At 51.7% G+C, this 13,285-nt stretch overlaps 1 protein-coding gene across 2 annotated transcripts in view; it reads right to left on the bottom strand.

The window, feature by feature from the left end:
- Mad1l1 (mitotic arrest deficient 1 like 1) overlaps positions 1-13,285 on the bottom strand; it is a 310,585-nt gene that overhangs the window by 77,498 nt on the left and 219,802 nt on the right. For both annotated transcript variants that reach the window (XM_052167792.1, XM_052167793.1), the window contains one exon: positions 1,582-1,789. In XM_052167792.1, the coding sequence (XP_052023752.1) occupies positions 1,582-1,789 (208 nt within the window). The remainder of the gene's footprint in view (positions 1-1,581; positions 1,790-13,285) is intronic.

The following is a 13,285-nucleotide window of genomic DNA, read 5'->3' as shown; positions in this document are numbered from 1 at the left end:
ATTCCTACCCTGCTGGAGAGAGTGAGTGCTCTGAGACCCAGAAGGACTAGGCTCCAGACTGGCTGTTTTACATGTGTGGTGTGCAGAAAAACAAACACATGGGATATAAGAGGGTCAATGTTACGTTCCTTCATTCTGAAAACCTGACATGGAAGAAAGGTAGAGGTGAAGGGCAGGGAGGGAGGATCTGCACTTCACGCACACACCCATGCCAACTACTCATGAAAAGAGAGATAGTGTAAACCAACAGGATCTTCTAAGCTGCCAACAGACACAGGGTCCTGACCTATACCATCTGCCACTCGGAGCTGACCCTAACAGCAACTCAGGAACCACAAGACTCACAAAGGACACTGGCAAAGTGGAGGCCTGTCAGAGTAGAGCACAAAAGCTGGCAGGTGCCCCTAAAGCCAGGTCACAAGACTACAGGTGACTACAAGCCATAGGGAGTCCCTGCTCTACGCCAGGCTCTCTGTATAGAGCCCCAAGATACTGATTGCTTCTCAGAGCCCCTCAGCTGGACAAGACAGAAGAGAGGGTGCACCAGTCATTCCAGGGGCCCCTGATGCATGCCTTCAATCACTCCAGGTCCCCAGGTTCTGAGCGGCATTGTCCTCAGGAGCCCTCTATGAAGCCCCAGGGCTGAGGCAACAAGCAGAAGGGAGCCAGAATGACTGCAGGGATGAAGGGAACAGGAGGATCTGTCTTTGCCTCTCTATCCTGAGATCCACCCTGGAGGAAGGGCTCTCGGATGACAGTTCCACCCACCCTGGTTCAAGATTCTCAGTAGAAATGCCAAGTGCCTCCTTAGGACCAGAAGACAGACACACAGAAAGGAAACAGAAGTGACTGTAGAATGAGAAGTCGCAGAGAACCACATGCAAGTCATAAACCTCCAGACAACAGAGGCCCCACACTCACACAAGGTGGCCGAAAGCGCCCTTAAGGGTAAGGGAACAAGAGTGGTCTCAGGACACACGGTTGCTGCAGACCTGCCACCAGCATGCCTTTGCCCTAGCTCCCTGCTCAGCCAGACCCCGTGCTAAGCCCCTCCCTTGTACCCCCATGTTTGAACTTCAGAGCTCTAGAGTAAAGCAGGTGGGGCGGGCCCCCATGGCTGCCGTGCTTACCAAGGCTCAATGATGGATGCCAGTAGCCACCACAATACCTCAAAGGTGCCAGGTACAAGTTCTGATGGTTATCATCCTGATGGACTGGCTGGGGAGGGTGGTGAGAGGCACTGACTGTGCCTGTCTTCCCTGGAATCCTGGTCCTGGCTGCACGGGGCCCTGGGCTCTGTAACGTGTGCTTAGGCCAGTGAACGATGGCCCTGTGTTCTCTGAGGATTGGATTTACTCATGATTAATGGGCCACATATAAACTGATAAATGGTATTAATTTGTTTTGGGGGGGGTCTGAGACGATCTTAGCTGCTTGCAAACTTGGATGACTAACCCGTTTTTGAAGCCTGCAGGGAAGTAATATGTCTCAGCTGGCTGCAAGGGCCAGTGGGCTAGGCCATCCATGCACCCCCAACTATATACCTCTCCAAAGACCAGAGGGCTGGGTAAGCCAACCTACCTGCCACCTCCTTGGATGAGGGCAGGCTGGAGGCAGCCTCCAGGTCAGTAGGAATGGGGCCCCCTCTCTCCAGGGCATGCACGAGTCCCCGTAAGCGCTCGCATTCCTCCTGCAGTCGGTCATGGTCCTCACGCTGGCGCTGCTTGGCCATGCTGGTCGGGTTCAGGCTCATGTGTAGCACTTTGGTTCGGCTCTGGTTGTAGTCACCCTAGAAGAGCAAACACAGCGCGGGATCAGCGGGTGCAGACGAGGCGCTTAGGAGCACAGAGCACAAGCCAGGAGGAATCCTGGCAGCACATGAGCATTTGGTGGAAGACAAGGTGTGGCAGCTGCTATGACAACCCTTGTACAACGTGTGCAGAGACCACTGACTGAACTGGTAGAGAAAACAAGCAAAGCAGCCTTCCTCCCCTTGGGCCATCACAGGCACTCCAGACACACCAATTTCGATTAATTGACCCTGTTCAATTTATTTAAACACCAAATTCAATGTCACATTCCAGAAGCCATAGGCTTGTAATCCCAGCTACACTGAAGGCAAGATAGAAAGACTGTAAATACAAGGCTAGTTAGAGCCATAGAGTGAGTACAGAGGTAGCCTGGGCCACTTGGTAAGACCCTGTCTCAGAAACACAGGACTGGAGATGAGGCTCAGTGGTACAACACTTAGGTAGAACCCAGCAGTAAAGGATTAAGAGCATAGCTCAATGGTAGAACCCCTGCCTGGAATCCCCAGTGAAGGGTGAGGGGCAGAGCTCAGGATGTGGCCTAATGGTAGGGCACTTGCTTAGAATCAGCCAGTGGGAGCTGAGGGTGTGGCTCAGCCGTACAGTACCTGCCTAGCATGTATAACCTGTGTCCCATTCAGTTGTCCACATCCAGTGAATCCTGATGTCAACCCTGAGTGACTAGTCTCAAGCGCCTGTCCTCCAGCCCTGTGAGGCCTGCCATGTTTCTCTCTCTGCAAGAGATCTATGAAAGGGAGGGAGGCCTATGGAGACCCAGAGCTGAGCACACAAGAGGACCTTACTCCCCAGAATGGCGTTACAGAGAAACTATCACTGTGGCAAGGAGAGTTCCCAGACTCACTCCAGTACCTGAAGCTAACAGTGCCCAGGAGTGCCATCCACCCGTCATTGCTTCCTCAAGCCAGAGACAAGCACAGGAGAACAGTTTGGCTGATCCTAGGAGGTATCTATCCCCACTCGGTCCAAAGGCAGTGACTGAGACTAGTGGCATGGAAAGGGGTGGACAGGATGCCCGTGACCTCGACATCACATACAGATGCCAATTCCAGAGAAGCAAGGTCAAGATATAAAAGGCTAGATTTCATGTTTTATAGATTTATTTATTTTGAGTCTTTTGCCTGCATGTACGTATGTGTACTACATGAGTATCTGGGCCCATGGAGATCAGAAGAGGTGCTGGATCTCCTGGAACTGGAGGTGCAGCTGTAAACTATCACGTGGGAGCTCTTCAGCCATATCTCCAGCCCCTACAGGGAGCTGAGAGTGTGAGAGGACAGGTTCATCTTGTGGTGATGATGTCTCAGGTAGGACAGACAATGTGCTGGCATGAGAGAAACAAACAGAAGCTGGTGCACCACAGCATTCGGGAAACTGAGGCAGAAGAATTATGAGTTTGAGAATTATACATTTATCTGGGTTACATCAAAAAGGAAAAAAGGACTGTATGGGGTGGCAGCATGGGGGAAGGGGGTTCATTATACCTGAAAATACTCTGGTCCCTAGGGAAGGAGGTGAACCTCAGAGTGGAACTGTTCTCCACAGTTCATTCACCTGATCAGCCACACCTAGATGTTATTTGGAACTCAAAAGTAATCAAGAAAATGTCAATCACTGAAAAAGAGGCAAAATGAGTGAACAGATACTTCACAGAATCCAAAGAGCCAATGAGCACAGAATGGTATACACATGAACCATCAGGAAAGCCCAGACTGCAGCCAATGAGACAGCCTAACATGAGGCAAGCATTACAAGAAGGGTGGATATTCTTGCATGGCACTGAATGGACAGTGGGTGGTGACTGCAGTGTACCATGTGGTGGTGTCCACAACGTGTCATGTACCGTGACAGCAAAGCCACTGAAAGGACCCACAAAAGATGGGAGGCTCTCTGCTGCCTCCACTGGGCCCAAGACAGACTCCTGTGAGGTCTGAGGTGACTCAGGAAAGCAAAGAAGGACAGGAGTTAGTTGTCTTCTGTAGTCAACCTCTCCCCATGCTCTCGGGCATGTAACAGGACTGCCACAGAGGGTAGGATGGAGGCAGAGAACAGGCCGTGAGCAGCCCTGTGCTGATGGGTCTGGGATCCAATCCTCACAGCCCAGGTGCCAGTGGCTCTTCAGCAAGGGACACTGATCTTCCTGTCCACATGTCTCCCCTGGCCTCAGTCTCCCCTTCTGGGATGCCTGCTGAGGAAACAGGAAATAGCCCACCCATTTAGACCACCAGGCACACAGAGAAAGATGCTGGGAGACTCATTTAGTGAGGCAGCTGGTGGTCAATAACCCTCCATGACTCATGAGCTAAGCTGCTATAGGCCACTGCCCCTCCGTAGTGCCAAAGGGCAGTATGATCTTTACCTGGAATACCTCACTCAGGCCATAGTCTGTCAGCCTTTAGCCGCCCCTCCAGACATGCTTCTGAGGGCTAAAGAGGAGCAGCAGACAGCCAGATCCTCACACAAACAAACTGCCAGCCTGCAATCCCCTCCCCCCAGCCCCCAGGGTGGGATGGGGTAGGATGGGGGGAGATGGGGAACAGAGAGTGCCAGAGCTACCCACAGGAAGCAGTAGGGCTTGCAAACTTGGCTTCCCAGGCCATATTCTGAGTATATTTTCATCAGAAGGAGGGGGAAGGAGGCCATCAGCCAGAACTAGGAAGAGTGAGGGAGGGGGAGCAGGCCTGGCAGGCTCTTCAGAGCTTTCCTGAGAACCTTGTAAAGCCCTGGGGATGAAGAGGCTCCCAGAACGCTAGCTGATTCCCTGGCTTTCAGGGTTGAGACTGTTACTTGTGCAATTTCAACAGTCTGTTATTCCATGCAATTTCACCAGTCGGGGAGATAACCAAGCATGTGAAATCCATCACCCACACCCGCTGTGACAGCCCTGGGGCTGGACAAGCATCTCGGCTTCCCTGCCCAGGCCCAGCCCTGGGAGCTGGGTAAGGGATCAGAGCCCAGCCTGCCCCTGCCTGTGGAGCCAGCCAGCTCTTCACGGCTACCCGCCTGTCCCAGTGCCCACTGCACAGCTTGGTGAGAAAGCAGCCACAGACTATAGGCGTGGGAACTGGCAGGGAAGAGCATCACGTGTGCCAATGAAACCATGCTCACCCAAACATAGGAATTTTTATGTAGCCTAAGATATTCCTGATTTTTCCTTTTAAAGACTTTAAAAACCACAACTAAAACCCTTAGTTTGGGTGCTATACAGGCTGACAGGCTGGGTCTGGGAGATCTCAAGCTGAGGTGAGGAATAACTGGGTCCTGGGACAGCTCTCATAGCCCCATATTGAGCATACAACACAGAAGACACCATGAGACTTCTGGGGAGAGCTGGGTGTGGTGGTACACGCTTTTTGTCCCAGAACTCAGGAGGAAGAAGCAGGAAGATCTCTAGGAGTTTGAGACCAGCCTAGTCTATATAGTGAGGCCTAGGACAGCCTAGGCTACAAGTGAGACCCTGTTTCAAAAAACAGGCAGACACATCCATATACACACAGAGGGAGGGAGGGAAGGGGAGAGAGATCCTAGGGAGGAAAGAGGCACCAGCCAGAGCCTCTCCTGCCCTCCTCCTCCTGTGAGGAGCTCCAGGCAGGCCACTGTCTCAGTCTCACTCCGTAGAGCATGAAGCCAACAGCAAAGCATCAGTGCCCAGCCAGGAACTGACAGACGACAAGTGACAGCCCATCACTACCCCTGCCGTCCCCTCTCCACAGCACCTGCACCTTATAACACACTTTGTCATCTTAAACGCTTGTTTTATTAGCTGTCCCCTACCAGAGGTCAGCTCCGTGAGGACAGGGCCGTCTGTCTTGTTCTTCACAGTGCTTCTGGCACTGACAGTGTGTCTGGTATGGCACAGAGTCTACCGGATGAATGCTTAACAAATAGAACATTTCTCGGGCCAGAATGTATTTCACACGCTTAGAAATCAGATCACCAACTGAAGCATAAAGAACCAAGAGGTCCAGAGAAACAGCCTGGACTCCCTCCTGTAACAGACACAACATCTCTGCTCCTGAGTAGATATGGGGCCATTGCTGCAGATGGAAGTGACCCCCATTTAAGAACTCTCTTCCCTACAAAATCACCAGGGGGCACAAGGGTTGCAGATGAAGGAGCAGCCATCTGTAGATAGTACCTAAAGGGAGAAGGCGGTGCCTAGGCATCATCTGAGTCCACAGCCATGTGTGCACCCAGCACCCACCTAGGTTTCTGTGCTCAAGTCCTACAGCAGGGCTGAGAGAAGCAGGTTCAGAGCTTGGACTGGGAAGGAACATGAGTGGCGGAGGTCAGAGGCTCCATGGTGCAGGAGGCAAGCTGTGTGGGTGTCATCCATGTCCACAGAGAGCTATCAGTGCTACCTGCACCAGACTGGCTGAGAACCATGCTGCAAGGAAGGGTCAGCCAAGAACTGTATAACAAACACTGGAGGGAGGCTGGGCAGACCCCGAGGGGCTGCCAAAGGCCAGGGAAGCAGGTCAGATCCTTCTAAATGTGCCAATCCACCTGCCCAGGAGATAGTGCCTCACATGCCTGCTTCTGTGCCTGGGCACGTTTGAGCACTTGAGGGGTCAGGCAGCCAAAAGTGCCAGGTTCATGTCTACAGCACCAGATCCTGCCTCAGCACTGGTTTGGGTCTGCTTGGTTTCCAGGCACGTGGGCTACCTGTTTCAGACCCAGGGATGTCAGTGACAATGTGAAGAAGACTGTCCAGGGGGCTGGTGAGCGTGTGCGATGAACAGATGGGAGCAAGCGAGCAACTTCGCTGAGTCTGCCACAGGATGACAGCTTTGAGGAAGAAAGGGGAGAATGGCTGTAATCTGCTGCTAAATTTTGTTGCCTTGTTTGATTCGCAGCTGAGGAAACTGGAGGCACTGACAAGAATCTCAAAAGGAAAATTCTGGAACCTTCCTTTGAAGCCACGATGCAATCATTGACTAAACAAAAACATCTCACTTGCTGAGCGAGTGAGCTGATGTTTTCTGCTAATGATGGTGGGCATACGGGAGCTGACAGTGTGAGGCAGGAAGGTGTCAGCACTGGGACGTTCTGTGGCCCCTGCCCACATCTATGGATAGTGGTACTGGCAGGTCTGTGCATGGGACTCCTCCAGGGCACAGTGCAGACTCCCTGAAGGGCAGGTGGCTCCTCTGCCCACTCTGTGACCTTCTATCTATGTAAGTTGAGGTGACCAGCCACTGCTCTCCATCCAGAGAGCCATCAGCAGACACATGGCTGTGTGGGCCAGTATTTGGTGTATTTGGTTCATATAATGTGTTCTTCCCTGGTGTGTGAGTGGCCTTCCACAGGCCCTCTGAACCCCCAGACCTCAGTTTCCCTCTGTGAGGGGAACATGGTGAATTTGGTTTTGTATGTGTATGGGTATGTGCAGTGTATAGCATATAATCAAGTGTGCAGGTACATATGGAAGCCAGAGTAGGACATGGAGCTGGAGTGCGGTCATTCCTCTACTGTTCTTAGTTTTACTACCTTGAAACAGAGTCTTTTCAATGAACTGGAAGCTCACTGTTTTAGTTAGTACTAAGCTCGTGGGCTTCACTTGTCTCTACCCTCCATTGCTGAGGTTATATGTGCCATACCTGGAATTCTATATGGCTGCTGGGGATATGAACTTGGGTCTTAACCACTGAACTATCTCCCCAGGCCTGTGAATCTGGTCTTTAAGAACCCTTCTGAGCTAGAGAGATGGACTGGGGGTGAAGAGTGCTTATTGCTCTTCGAAAGGATACACATTCACTTCCCAGCATTTGCACCAGATGTCTCACAACTACCTATAACTCCAGTTGCAGGGCATCCAACATGGCACCTCTAAGTACCCACATGGTACACATAAGGTAAACAGTATAACACACACACGCACACACACACACACACCAAAAATAAAAAAAATAGCCTGTGAGATGGCTCAGTAGGTAAAGAAAACAGGTACTTGTCAGTACTGACAAACTGAGTTCAATTCCTAGGACCCACATGATAGAAGTTGAGAAGTGATTGTCACAGGTTGTCCACACACGTGTGCTATGGTACATGCATATTCATATAAACAGACTAAATAAATAAATAATAAAAACTAAAGTCCAGAGGAAAGCAACCCCTGGCTCCTGACCTTACAACAGAACCAGATCTCTCAACTATGTCCCCACTGGAGAGCAGCTGCCCCTAACCTCACTCCTCTGGGTCCAGCTGCCCCAGGAAAGGTCCAGGCAGCAAGCTGAGAGCCAAGGCCGCCTGCCACTGGGTACCTGACTCGAATACCAAGAGACCCTGCTGGAAAGAGGCAGCAACGCGAGGAGAATTAAAAAGCACAGTTAAATAACCGCCGATCCTCATGCATATTTATAAGTCACTCAACTCAAAACTAAATCAATACCTCTCCCAGCTGAGCTTCACAGCTCCATAGTGAAAGTGAGGCTTCCGTTGTCTGGGCTGCTGGGTCTGGGAGTGGTGGGCAAAGGGAGTGGTAGGTGGAGGCGGACCAAGGGAGTAGCAGAGGCCACAAGTGAGGGCCACAGGGTGGTTGGTCACTGAGTGCCTTCCCTTGTCCCACACAGTCTGTGGAACCTGCTTATTCAGGAGGCCAGGCTGGACCACACTTCTGACCTGCCCCAGCAGCTCCAGCAATGGGTTAGGGGAACAGCATAGCTCAGGGCTGTTTTCACTACACCCTCAGTTACCTGGTTTCTGGTGACTAAGGTAGATCACAAAACAGGACAGGATGTGTTAACACAGCACAGATGACAGGCTGCACTGCTGGGCTTTAGAATACAGTCCAAGAGAACTACGGTAAGCCTTGCTTAGCCAAGGAAGGGCTGGTGGCTTCCATGGTAGCAACCCCCGTGCAGGGGATAGCCCAGAGAACTGCCCACGCCAGACCTCAGCTTCTTCTGTATTTCATCCTTTAGACCCTGGGCTGTGAGCTCAGCCAGCAACATATCAGAGAACTGGTGTGTGTGTGTGGGGGGGGGGGAGAGGTGTGGGGGGGGAGGTGCGGGGGGGGGGGGGGGTTGGTAAGCTGGGACAGGAAGCCCTTGGGGCAGGTTCTCCCAGGCTCAATGAATTGCCCAGGGATGCCCTTCAGGCTCCCAGTACAAGACTTGGGCAACACCAATTTGTCAATGTCTAACCATGTAGATCTGAGAGAAAGGGGGTGCACAGGCCAGCACTCAAACAGAAGGGCAGAAGGCTGGTGGTCACGTCAGGATGCCTAGGGTCCTCTCTTCAGCTGCTCTGTTTGGGCCTCCTGGAAAGGCCAGCCCTGGCCTGGAAGTCAGTGATCTACAGTTCCAAGCATAACCTCAGTGCTCTGAAACGAGCCTACTGCGCTGCTTCCTCTACAGGCGTCAGCTGTCTCAGGGCCCTGGGTATCACTGACTGACTCTAAGTCCTTAAGAAGGACAAGAAGGTAGGCAGATGTGAGCATGTTCTTTGCAACAGCTTTGCAGGGAGGCAGCTGTCACCTAGGTGGTTCATGGGGTCAAAAGCCAAAGGGGTCAACCAATCCAATGCCTTTAGGTTCATCCCTGTACTCTAAGCAGATCCTAAAGTCTGCCTGCCTGTCCACCTGTCCATTTTCATCCCTAAAGCTAAAGTGCTGAGACTAAGACCTGTCTATTTGACCCTGCCCCCAGCCCCATGTTAGACATGCCCAGGTGGGAATCTCTCAATGGTCCATGGATCTGAGATTTCCTCGAAACACCCCTAAGAACTGAGGAATACCCATCAAACTGAGACAATTACCAGGAGCTACCAGGAGCAAAGAGATGATAGCCATCAGCCCACGTCCGTCAGAGCAGGATCAGGAGAAGTGGTGCCGGCAGCAAACAGAAGGAGCCATGGGTTTTAAGCACTTGTGTCCCAAGGCCCGCTGTCACCTGGAGGACCTATGGGTCACCATTCCCTCTTTCATCCTTACTCTCGCAGCAAGAAACTGTCTGATCCAGTTTGCTTCAGAGAGACTCAGAACTACCTCTTCCCCAGCCCCATCCCCCAAAAACCTCTCAGCTGGCAAAGCCAAAGTGAGCCCCTGGGATGATGGCAGCAGTTTGGGAGAGTGACCACCTGGGGATGTGCAGTGCTGTGTGCCTTCCAACAAATGGACAGGACAGCGCTGGGCAGGGCTGGGGCTATGTAGGCTGCACACAAGCTGAGATAGCTGGCCACTGCAGAAGCCAGAGGCTTGTCAGGACAGGTCTCCAGATCCTGGGCCAATGCTCTCTCCCTCCTTTCTCCATCTGTCTTGCAATACAACGCTCTCAACAAACCAAATGAGGAACCAGGTAGGTCTAGGAGGCGGAGGCTCCGGAGCTGATGCATGGGTGTGCTTGTGTTGAGAGCCAACATAGGGGACCAGTTGAGCTCAACTGCAGGCCCAGCTCTATCAGCTAGGAGCTGGGCTGTCCTCAGGACCCCAATCTCAGCCTTGTGACATGCAGCACTGAGGATGCCAATGGCCTCGCAGCCAGTAAGGGTGTGGACATGGAGTGGAGACTGTTCTTGGAGGAGGAACAGGTATCCTTTTTGTGTCTACCAGGCCATAGCTTAGACTGTCATTCCCAGCAACTGTGGAAGGAACTCTGGAAAGCAAGTAGTGCCTGTTCTCACAACCTCCTCACTGTACAGTAACTGGATGCTGCCCAACCCCCATGCCTGGTGCTTGGTGACAGCTGGAAGGAGGCTCCAGAGACATGAGCCAGCAGTAGAAGGGTCAATTAAGAGATGATGGTCACGGGTCAATGAGGGCTGAGCAGGAGTCTGTGGGGTGGGGCCTGAGAGCTAGCACCTCTAGCACATTGATGTGCATGGCAGGGGCTTCCATCCTGCCCCTGGGTCTCTATCAGACAAAGATGATTCTGTGTGTGTGTGTGTGTGTGTGTGTGTGTGTGTGTGTGTGATGTATGCATCTGTCTGTCTGTCCTTGACATCGCTATGTAAGCCAGGAAAATGATCCTGAACCTTTTGATGATGATGGCCTCTTCCTCCATAACTCAAGTGCTAGGATTAAAACGTGCACCACCATGCCCAGTTTGTGTGGTGCTGGGAAGCAAGCTCAGGCTTCCCGTATGCTGAGTGCTCTATGAACTAAGCCATATCACCAGTTCCTTTCGATTTTTTTAACTGTGCAATATCCCACTGAACCATGCCTCCGTGTGCACATCCAATGCAGTACAGCCATGACTGCCATCCATCCAGAATGCCCATCTTCCCCAGCTGAAAGTGGCATTAAATACTAACTCCCTGCCCCCACCTCAGCATGGCTCCCATTTTTCCACTTTGCATTTCTAGGAATCTGATATTCAAGGGAATCCGACAGCATGGACCATGTCTTCAGTGTAACTATACTGCAGCAGGTGTTAGGATTTCATTCTGGGGTGAATAATATTCCACGATAAAGGAAGACCAGGGCTTATCTATTTACTTATCTACCCATGAACACGAGCACTCCATGTGAGCCCAGTGAATGAATACGCCTCCCATGCCCTGCCTCGGAACCTTCTAAACTTGACAGACCAGGATTAAACCAAGGTGCTTTCAGATTATTTTGGTTTCCCTAAAACAGAGCTCTTCATATAGCCTAGGATGGCCTTGAACTCATTATCCTTCCACTTCTGACTGCTGACGGCTGAGTTCAAAGGCTCCAGAGGGGTCTTTCCAATGGCCATGGCATCCACAGCAAGCGTCATGAAGCCTCTCAAGACATTTCCCCTAGAAACTAGAGTCTTGGCCATAATGGCAGGGCCAGTGTTATATCTGCCAACACTATACGTGATGGCTGAGAGTGCTTCATTTGAACAGAGAATACTGTAAGGCTGTCACAGCAAGAAGGGCCGGCCACCTGGACCAACCTAGCCCATCTGTGTTGGGCACAGATGGTAAAAAGGATGCTGAATAGTGCCAGCTATGCCACACCCTATAGAGCACTGCTTCTTCTCTGTAGTTCTCCCAGTCCTTGACAGCTGTTCCATTCATTCAGCTCCGCATGGAGACAGTTGGCCTGGAGAGTCTCCGTTTGGTGCTGCTATGCTCACCTCTCAGTGTACCTTGCTGTAGATGAGTATGTGAGAGAATGACAATTCACCAAAAATTATTAGTCACAGGTTTCTATAGTGCTGGGACGTTGGAATGTTGGAAAGCACCTGACTAGAATCAACCAACCAGAGACTAGGGGTGTGGCTCAGTGGTACAGCGCCTGTCTAGACCACAGTGAGGGACTGGTGGTGTGGTTCAGTAGTAGATCCCTTATCATGTACAAGGCTGAGTTCTATTTCTGAATAGCATGGAGAAAAATGGAGGATGAAGAAGAGGAGGAAGAAGAGGAACAGAAAGGAGGAGGAGGAGGAGGAGGAGGAGGAGGAGGAAGAGGAGGAGGACAGCAACAACCATTAGACTTCTAATGTTCTCAGTTAAATCCTTCCCAAGAACCTCAAGGAGACTGCTGTCTACACGCCCGCCCCCTTGCACCAGCATGCAGGCAGAGGTCTCTTAGTCTCGGGATCTCCTTTGTGTCCCTGTGGAACAGCTTTGGTTTTGTCTTTTGTCTTGCTGTGCACACTGCACGTATGAGCAGTTCTGTGTGGGTGTTTACCATCTTCACCAGTCTTTTCTATTTTTTCCCCTTTCTCTTTAACTTGTCATGTAAAAGTGAGATCACCAAAACTGTAGATGTATCAAGACAGGAAGATTGCCACTGTAGCTGGCTTCTGGGTCATGCGTGCTGCTGTGCAGGCTTCGGTAGAGATGCCAATGGGAAGAAGCTAGGAAGGCACAAAGCTACTGCGGGATGGAACCACTGGGCACATGTGTGGCTGTCGGAGAACCTGCCTCCTGACCAACTGCTAACTGCAAGCCAGGGTGCTGAGGCAGCAGTTGGGGGTCTAAAGGTCCAAGTTGGGACCTGTGGAATATAAGGATGCTGGATTCATTGGAAGGTCGTGTTCCAGCAAGTTCAGTGCTCCAGCAAGGAGAAGCAGCTGGTGCTGGAGGGCCTGTAGGTCCAAGGGACTAAGCTCTGTAGGAGGAGGGGCTTAGTATGGAGGGTGCATCAGTTGCTCAAAAACAATCAAAAGAAATCAGCCAGTGGAAATTCAGCACACTAATGCCTATCAGCAAGCTTGTTTTCAGCGGCCGGCGTTAGTAAACACGAGCTGCCTGTACTCCCCTCTGGGTCTGTGCTCTGTCCTCTACTGTGCATCTTACCTCACAGACATTCCTCAAGGCGGGGCTTGGAGGCCACTCTGTCAAGGCCAGCTCCCAGCCCTGGTACAAGGTAGAGTTAGGAGGGACATACGCTTGTCTTGTGCAAGATACTAAGGCATGGTAGGCTGTGAGGTACAGGCCTGGTATCCCAGCTACATGGGGTCCGAGACAGGAAGATCACAAGTCCTTCAAGGCCTGCCTGGCCTACAAAGCAGGTTTTCAGGCCAACCTGGGTAACACAGTGA

The sequence above is a fragment of the Apodemus sylvaticus genome, chromosome 22 (genome assembly GCF_947179515.1).
Source record: "Apodemus sylvaticus chromosome 22, mApoSyl1.1, whole genome shotgun sequence".
Lineage (NCBI taxonomy): Eukaryota > Metazoa > Chordata > Mammalia > Rodentia > Muridae > Apodemus > Apodemus sylvaticus.
Note: the sequence above shows the minus strand (reverse complement) of the source record. Positions and strands in the feature narration are given on the sequence as shown.